The sequence below is a fragment of the Choloepus didactylus genome, chromosome 6 (genome assembly GCF_015220235.1).
Source record: "Choloepus didactylus isolate mChoDid1 chromosome 6, mChoDid1.pri, whole genome shotgun sequence".
In the NCBI taxonomy this organism is placed as follows: Eukaryota; Metazoa; Chordata; class Mammalia; order Pilosa; family Megalonychidae; genus Choloepus; species Choloepus didactylus.
The window spans coordinates 145674718-145684371 of record NC_051312.1 but is presented as its reverse complement, the minus strand read 5'-3'; the positions used below and the strand labels follow the sequence as shown (position 1 = coordinate 145684371).

The following is a 9654-nucleotide window of genomic DNA, read 5'->3' as shown; positions in this document are numbered from 1 at the left end:
TAAAAATATCTGTGAATTTTTAGCTGAAGGATTTTGAGAGCATCTCAGCTATCAAAGCCAACCAAAAGGTTCTAGAATAGTCCTGTTTTAAATCTTACTGTACTAGTTCCCTCCTTCTTGACCTCGAGGAACTCTTTGGGGCAGGCTGCTTCTTGGAGGATGAAAATGCCAGTCCCTGTAATAGGAGAAATCTTTTGTTCAGACCTACAATACCCTAACCGAGGTAGGGGTCAAGCTGAAGGCACCAGGACTGTTCCTGATTATAAGTGTCAGGACACTGAATGAAGGAGAGAGTGAGGGCACTGTCAGAACAGAGAGGGCAGGGAAGAACGGGCAGGCAGAGTGTGAAGGGTAGGAAACCCCCTAAAGTGGGACCTCAGGAGGGCAAATACCTTAGAATTTGATGTTACAATAATTGTGAGTACAGCATTTGTAAACGTAAGTCCGCTTGTTAAGATCAAATGTCAGGTTTCTGCAGAATTTCTGACACTCCATGTATGTTATCTCCAGTTGTTTGTCTGTGATGGGGGTGAACCAGAGGGGGAAAAAAAGCCAGTGATGTAAGTTCTCCAAAGACAAGTCCAACCTGGCAACAGTTCTTACAGTGAAAATTTCATCAGGCTTCAGGGTGGTGTAGGAATGGCTTCCCAGCTTATCCTTTACCCAGGACACCCAGGCAGGAGGATGCAAAAATCACTGATCAGTTGCAGAGGTGTTTGCCTGACGTCCCCAACAACCCCCCATTCTTTGTATAGGTGCCTCATCCCTTTTCCTCTAGGAAATGAGCAACTAGTGCTTTTGTGTCTTCAGAGCCAAAATCTGGTCAGTTTTCTTGGGGGATGGACCCTGTCTCCCACGCCTTCTTCCTCCTGTCCCATTTTCCCAGTTCCTCCTCTGCCTGCATGTCCAGGGACCCTGTGCTACCTGTCAGGGGCATCCAGCACCCAGTCCCTCTCCAGGGTCAGCCTCCATCTGAGATGTAAAATTGAAGTTCTACCCTCCCAGTTTTGTTTTTTTTTTTTCCTAAGAACCTCCCACCACCTCCTCTGACCCTCTAATTTACCCTGATATATCTTTAAGGTCATGCAGGTCTCGTCACGCTGAGCATTGCAGACACCGAAACCTCTTCTGCAGCGGTCTGTCCGTGTGCGAAGGTGGCACGTTATGCACTTCAGTGGGGTGGCTGCTGCAGGGCACAAAGCAGATGTGAGCCCAGGGAAGGGGCCTGGGAGGGAGCAGGAGGCATCCAGCCCTGGTGTGTGTGCGTGGGGGGAGGGGTGGGGCTGGGCGTGTGAATTGCTGGATGAAGAGTTGGCAGTGGCGTATTTGGACAGGCCACCATTTGAGCTCTCACCAATTCTTCATCCCAGAGTAATGGAAAGAAAAATGCTGTTGTGAGAGAAAAAGAGGATCTGGACCCAACTCGAGCCCTTTCAACATGGGAAACTTGGAGCAAAGATTAAGCTTCCGTGTCATTTGATTTCTCCAGCTTTAAAATGGTGCTGTTAATGCTGGCTTGGTCTGCTTGACTGGGCTGTAGGGACACATGAGGATGATAAGGAGGGTGCTTGCTTTAAAATATTTTACCCAAGCTAGCATTACTATTATGGGATTGCTGACATCTGGCATTGTTTGTATGGTATACTGCTGCTTAGCTATTATGTGATACGTTCTGTTATTTTGAACACTGAATTGAATCTAAGTAAAAGTCTCAGGAATTATAGCACAGCTGGTGACCCCCTTACAAGATACTGTGGAGTAAGTGAATCAAAATACAGACTCCACTTAAAAAATCTCTCCCACTGGTGCCCCTAAGTGAGGAAGGAAAGTAGCATTTAGCGAGCATCTTATCTAGGCTGTATTCTCTCCACTGTATCTGATTTAATCCTCACAGAAACCTTGCAAGTAGGTATTATTATCTTCCCCATTTCTCAGATGAGCAACCAAAGGTACAGAAAGTCAGTGACTGAACCACTGTTTTGATCTGTCTGATTCCAGAATACCTTGTATTTACTCTACCAGAATCACTTGTTTTAATAAAGAGTCCCTGGAAGGGGTATCAAAAGCCATTGTCTGTCACTAAAACCAACTCCGAAAGGATTCATGATAGACCAGTTCCCTCAGGAAATGGGTTATAGATTTGTGAATGGGAAAAAGAGGTTTTAAGGAAGATCTTACTAGGCTTTCGTATCATGGGGAAGGGTAGGAACAGAGGGGGAAGCAGGGTGAGGGGTTAGTGATGAAGGTGTGAGCACCTGGCAGGGGATTGCAGAATGTCTAGAAGGGCAGAAAACTGGGCCGGGAAGATGGCAGGAACATTTGCGAGCTGGCTTCCCCTCTCTCCTACGTGTGGTCAAAGCTCTGCCCTGTATGGGCACCTGCTGGACTTGCGGCCTGTCCCCGGGGCTCCCTAGATCCCGTCTCCTTGGATCTGTGACTCACCTGCAAGGAGGCAGAACAGGGAGAAGACCCACAAGAAGGATTTGCCCATCCTGATCCAGAAGTCCCTTGTGCAGGAAGGAAAGGAGTCAGGGCTGCTGTGAGCATGGGTCTTTAAGCTACAGGGAGAAAACCTTCTGCTCCTTCATCATAGGCCAATGATCATTCATGCCTAAGGGGAGCCAGTTGCACAAGGCACACATTTGTGCTTTCTTAGAACATAAAAAACACATTTGTGTTTCCTTTGAACACAAATTCTTTCTCTGTCCTTTCCACAGAAGGGAATAATGATAGTTAATAAATGGATTTTACATTGAGCTAACTTTTTCTTTACATATCATCACCATGATCATCATTATGGTTTCTCTATTGCTCTTATCTTAATTTCACAGAGGAGGAGACTGCAGCTCCCTGAGCTTCTGTATCTTACCCAAAGTCACAGATCTAGTAACCAATTGAGACAGTACTCAAAGTCAGGCTTTTAAATTCTGGAGGCCACATTTTAACCACCATGATTCAATGCCTATTTGAGACTTATTCATGCATTCAACAAATATTTACTGTGTGCTTTTCTGTGCCAGACCCAGATGAACATGTGAAAGCAGAGCACTAAGTCAGATAACCTTGGCTAGCCTCTCACTTCAAGGGTTCAGAAACAAGGGAGTGAAAGAGATGAAAAGATACATTGCCTGTGACCAAGCTGGGCCTTCCACCTAGAACATCTGATTCTCAGTCTAGAAATTTTACTATACCAGAAATCTGTCCTCCAAGACCGGGGACTTGTTACTTTGTGGGGCTGTGAAATCCACCTTAGAATTATCCCAGTTAAAGAATTATCTTTAAGTCAATTTATATTGTGAGTATGGCCACCTCATGATTCAGGTGCCTATCTTTACAGAATTAACTCCATTCATGTTGCCCATGGATAAAGCAGTGGAATACTGTGAGCAAACCTGACATACTGTGTGTCCTAAACCTCTTCCGTCAGCTGGCAGTACTTTGACTAGAGATACTAGAAATCTTCCATATTCAGCTGGTGCAATGACATGTTATTTTGTTGTAGGAGCAATATATTCATCAAAACATATGGAGTCTGACATTTCTAGGCAGATGAAGATTGGGTGTAATAAGGCCTTAGCTCAAATGCCATAAAATTTACAATCTTCTTGTTCTATATCTGATCAGGGTGGGGAGCAGATCTTTGCCTAAGGAGAGAGCCAGAAGCCTTAGATGTGAGGGAATTAAAAAAAAAAATTGAAACTAAAATGGAGGACAAACTTGTGAAGTCTTTGAATCTAGTTCTCACTTCTGCACTATTTCAAGAGATGGCACTTCTCCAGAACATTCTCAGGCTTATTGAACAGGCAACCGTCCTGAGCCTTTGGAGCTTGGGTTTGAAAGGCTCTGGAGACATTTCATTTGTCACTTACCTTCTGGTTAAAGATAGTGACTCTAGAATCACAGCAAAGGAAGCAGGCATTATAGGTTAAACTGCAATGGGTTTGCAGATTCCATTCTTCCTTCAAGGCTCCCCTTGGCTGATGCCTTCTGAAAGGTCCTTTCAATTTTGTAAATTCTGTCTACTGGGTTATTTCCTGTTGGGATGGTGGGATTTTGCAACTCAGTCTAAGTATTGAGATCCTCTGATCTGTTCTTTATCCTCCCAGAGTATATCATCCATCCAATTTCCTCTTGAAGTCACTTTCCTTCTTTTAGCATAGGATAGGAGAATGTGGGTATTAGAACCTGTTATATTAAAGGCAGTGTATAATGGAAGTAGCATTTTCATGGGGATCTGGAAACCCATGATTGGTCACCATGAAACGCATGGCATCTTGAGCAAGTCACTTATCTGTGATGTTAAATTTTGTTGACTTTTATGGTCCTTTACAAAATTAATATTCTGCAGTTCTATGACATAAATCATGAGGATGTGTATCAATATTCATTCTTTTCTAGCACCTAGCACTCTGCTTGTCACTTGATGTACTGAACATATGATGGTGACTGATTGAAAGAAGACTAGAACCCCACATGTGTCTACTCTCCATGATCCTACTGAGCCGTCAGGGCGCCCCCATACCAAACACCCACTCAGCATAGATGCCATTTGCTCTGCTCTGAGCATCGTGCTGATTTTTTTTTTACTTTCTTTCACCTCTTTTCCTACCAACAATCTAGACGTGAGAGAGGCTGGATATGGACTCTGGATGATTTCTCTTGGCCCTGCATGCAGACAATCTTCCACCCAATTTTCCTTTTAAAGATCATTATCTTTAACACAAGTCCTCGTATACACTTGGGAAAACCACTTGCTGCCCCCTGGGAATCCAAGAACAAAGCAGCCTCATCTCTGACTCTGTGCCAGGACCCATGGCCCGAAACAAGGCAGCGTTTAGAAAGCACAAGTTAGAGCTGCTCATCTATTCAATCACCAAGATCTCAGTCATCCACCCTGGAGGCAAAAGAAACCATGAACACGGAGACACCATTTCTGCTTTCTCATCCTTACAGCAGAGCAAATGGCATCTATGCTGAGTGGGTGCTTGGTATGGGGGTGCCCCAATGGCTCAGTTTATGAACTAATTTTGGGCATGTGAGTATCAGATTTTGTCAGCAGCTTATTTCCATCCCTGAGCAAGATTTCTTAATATGGGGTCTACTATCTAAGTTTCATAGGGTCCATGAACTTTGATAGAAAAAATTATATTTGTATTTTTCATTAACCTCTAGTTAATCATTCCCTTCAATAACGAATATTGACAACTAACTAAAATAGTCTTGGCACATCTGTGACTTTGTCACCAATAGTCATGAGAGAAAGGTCAGGAATTAGATGGCTCTATTTACATTTATGAATTTGTTAGGACACAATGACCACAGAGGTTTTTATTTGTGTGGAAACATTCTTGGGAATGGAATTGTGAAGTCGGAAAAAAACAAAAAAGCATCTCACTTCTGTCAGTCTTGACAATGCATCAAAGGATGTAAGACTTTTTCCTGAAAATGAAAACTCAATCCAAAAAAAATGGCACATTTCTAAAAATGTAGTTTTGCCATTTCAAAAAATCCTTTCCTTGGGGCTTCTCATAAATTTTCTTACCTGCTTGCTAAACCAAAGGAGATCTACTTCATTGGGCAAATTTTACCAAACCAGGGTTGATATTGTTTTGTGGACTGTGACAGAGGAAAAAACTATAATCATTTTACTTGTCAAATAAGAGAGTTAATATTTCTTCAAAAATTTTGAGGCAGCCATTGAGGAATTGGCATTTTTGTTACTATCTTTTATTTTACAATTGGATGGAACTGAAGATATCTTTTGATGTAGCCAGTTATCCCTTTCCTGTTGGCTGTGCTTGCTCTGTCCATGCTGAAGCCATCAAAGAATTCTCATATCACTAGTCTCTTTTGGAGACTGTAAAAGTCAACAATTTTTTGGAAATGGTGAAAAGGTGATTTTATCATGCAAAACTTTGGAGACAAAAGCTTGTTTTCTCTTTTCACAGCTGGGGCTCCTGCCATGCTTGGTAATCAGTTAGTGTTGCTAATTTAGTGAAAAGACATCTTCCTCATCATGGGAGTGCACTCAATTTAAACAGACATGCAATAGCAACAAGACTCTTCAAACAACCTTAAGGGAATTTCCGTCATCAGCCAAAAAATGCCATCAGCTTTCTCAGAAGTAGGTTTCTGAGTCTTCATGTTCTAAAAGCATTTTGTGGAGAATAAGCAAACCTTCTCTGCCTGGCAGAAGTTCCCTGGCTTTCAAGAGGACCCGTCTTTAAGTACTTGTTTTAATAAGAGAAGTTTTTCTGAAAGAAAAAACAAACTTACTCTTGAAATATTTTGGAAAAAAAGGCCTTTATTTATGGTTTGGCTTACAGTACCTGAAAGATATTCTTAACCACCTAAATGAGATAAATATTTCAATTCAAGGTCTTGAACTTATCATTTTGATCAAAAATCAAAGCTTTTTCTGTTAAACTGCCCATATGCAAGAAAAGAGCAGAGTCCAACATCCTTGCACACTTTTAAATGCTGAGGGAAATGCTTACTATGGTGGGATTGAGTTACAAAGTTCTGCCAATTTATTGAAAGGAGAAATCTGTAATCATCTGGAAATACTTCAGAAATCTTTTAAAGTCATTTCTAACTTGATGACATTAAAGTTGAATTAAAGATACTTAGTATTTTGCTTTCTGGTATCTATCATATCTAAAATGTGTAGGACAAAACACTTGATACTACTGGGGTTTAAAAAAATTTATTTGGAAATTATTTCAAATCCACAGAAAAAGTTGCAAAAATAAAAATAATACAAGGAGCACAATTTATCCTTTACTCAGATTCATCTGTTGTGCAGGAACCAGTATAGAGTGAGGCATTCCATTCAATTGTCATGTCTCTTTAGCCTCCTTTAATCTGAAACATTTCTACAGCCTTACTTTGTCTTTTATGACATTAATATATATGTTTTAAAAGAATACAACCCCTCCACCCCAATTCTTTTTAAATGGAAGATTCCTCATTTTGGGTTTGTCTGATGATTCCTCATGACTAGATCTGATTATACATTCTACTTGAAATATTGCCTGGGTGTTGTGTCCTTCTGGATGTCACATTCTGGAGGCACACAGTGGCCGTATGTACCTCATTGGTGATTTTAAAGTACATAACTATATGTAAAATTTTATTTTTTTAAAGGTTTTTCTTTATAACAGTTTTACTGAGCTATAGTTGACAGTCAAAAAGTTGCACATATTTGAAAATTATATTTTAATAATTTTTGACATATGAATGTACCTATGGAACCATCATCCAAATAAGAGAGTCAACACACACTTATCAGGCCCAGAAGTTTCACATGATCCTTTGTGACTCTTTTTTGTAATTATTCCCTCCTGCCCCTCCTCACCTCCACTTCCCCTCCCCACATCCCCAGACACCACTGATCCGCTTTCTGTTGCAATAGTTTGCATTTTGCAGTTTTATATAAATGGAATCTGTAGGAAGTGTTCTTTTTTGTTTGGCTTCTTTCACTGGGGATAACTATTTTGTGATCCATCCACATTGTTGAGTCAATAGTTTTCTCTTTTTTTGAAAAGAGAAGATGTATTCATCATATGGACATACCACACTTGTTTATCCATTCACCACTTGATCGACATTTGAATTGATTCCAGATTTTGGTGATTGCAAATAAAGCTGCTGTAAACATTCAAATATGAATCTTTGTGTATACATGCACTTTATTTTCTCTTGAGAAAATACCTAGGAGTGAAATAGGTGGCTCAAATGGTAAATGTAATTTTAACTTGCTAAAAAAATACCAAACTGTTCTCCAAAGTTGTTGTACCATTTTACATTCCCACCTATGGAAATTCCAGTTCCTCCACATCTTCACTAACTCTTGGTATGATTAGTCTTTCTAAATTTAGCCTTTCTAACAGACGGACAATTGTATCTCATTGTGGTCTTAATTTTCATTTACCTAATGACTAATGATGTTAAGCATATTTTCATGTACTCTTTGCCATCTATGTATCTTTTGTAGAGAAATATCTATTCAAATCCTTTGCTCATTTTTTAAATTGGGCTATTTTCTTATTATTGAGTTTTTTGTTTCTGAGTCTATTGAGACGATCACATGGTTCTTCTTTTATGAATTTTTCAATACTGTGAATTACATTGATTGACAGTCAAATGTAAAGCTAATTTAGGGATAAAAACTAACCCAATCATGTTGCATTATCTTTATTAATATTATTGAATTCAATCTGCTAAAGTTTTGTTCAGTATATTTGCAACTATGTTTATGAGGGATAGTGGTCTGCAGCTTTCATTTCTTGTAATGTCATTGTCTAGTTTTGGAGTAATGCTGTTTTCACAGAATGAGTTGGGAATTATTCCCTCCTCTTCAATATTATGGAAAGTTTAGTGTAGGATTGCTATATTTATTCTTTATATGTTTGGTAGAATTCCCTAATGAAGCCATCTGGGGCTGGAATTTTCTGTGTGGAAATTAAAAAATATTTAAATTTATATTCAAATTCATGTTCAAATGATATATTTCTTCTTGATTTAGCTTTGGTAGTATGTGTCTTTCAAGTAATTTGTCCATTTCATTTAAATTGAATTTATTCACATAAAGTTGGTCATATCATTCCCTTATTTTCCTTTTAATGTCTCTAGAATCTGAAATGAGGCCATTTCTTTCATTTCTGATATATATATATTTTTTTAACCAATGAGACTGACAAGAGGCTTATCGATATTCTCAAAGAATACTTCACTGAGTTCTCTCATCTTTATGATTTCCTTTTAACTGCTTATTTTGGATTTAACTTGCTCTTCTTTTTCTGCTTCTTAAGGTGGAAACTGAGATCACTGACTTAAGACATTTCTACTTTTCTAATACTACAAATATTTCTGTATTCCACACAGTTTGATATGTTGTTTTTCATTTTGATTTATTTCAGAATTCTTTTTAATTTTCTTTTAGATTACTTCTTTGACCCATGGTTATTTAGAAGTTTTTCACAAGTGTGAAAATATTTGGTGATTTTCTAGATATATATATATTTTTTAAAGTTCAAATTTCAGTATCCATAAATAAAGTTTTATTGGAATACAGGCATTGTCACTGGTTTATGCATTGTCTCTTATTGCTTTTCCACTATGATGGCAAAGTTGAGTAATTTACAACCATATGGCCTGCAAAACCTAAAATATTTACTATCTGGACCTTTACAAAAATGTTTTCTGAACCCTGCCTTAGAATATACAAAAATAAGCAGAATGAAATCTGTCTGAATCAAGCCACTCCTCACAGTATTTGAAAAGACATTACCTCTCCTCCCCCTTTTTAAGAGAAATTGGAAAAGAATGAGAAAATTATTCTCAACATTTACCTTTTCTTAAAGGGCTTAATATCTTTTTCTAAAAAACATATAACCATAAGTCCTAAGCATTTGTTTAATATTCAAACTTTAATAACTCTTGCGATTATATCCTGATGTGATATAATCGAAGGACAAGTAAAAGTTTGTGAAATTGTGGAATATAAAATAGTAAGCTTAATTTGTCTGATTTACAATTTTCCTTCTGAAGTAACATGGAGGAGAACATCTACCATGGTTTATCAAGTTGTAGGACAGTCAGGAAGAAGGCAAATCCCAAATGTACTTAGGGACGCTGAGTGCCAGACTAAGC

The 9654-nt window shown here is 38.8% G+C and overlaps 1 protein-coding gene across 1 annotated transcript; it reads right to left on the bottom strand.

Annotated features, from left to right (window-relative positions):
* Window positions 1-393: 393 nt before the first annotated feature.
* Window positions 394-2491, bottom strand: PATE3 (prostate and testis expressed 3). Its single transcript, XM_037839874.1, has 3 exons — window positions 2443-2491; window positions 1064-1186; window positions 394-518 (listed from the first exon to the last, which is right to left on the bottom strand). The coding sequence occupies exons 1-3, from the start codon at window positions 2489-2491 to the stop codon at window positions 394-396; spliced, it is 297 nt and encodes a 98-aa protein (XP_037695802.1).
* Window positions 2492-9654: the final 7163 nt, after the last annotated feature.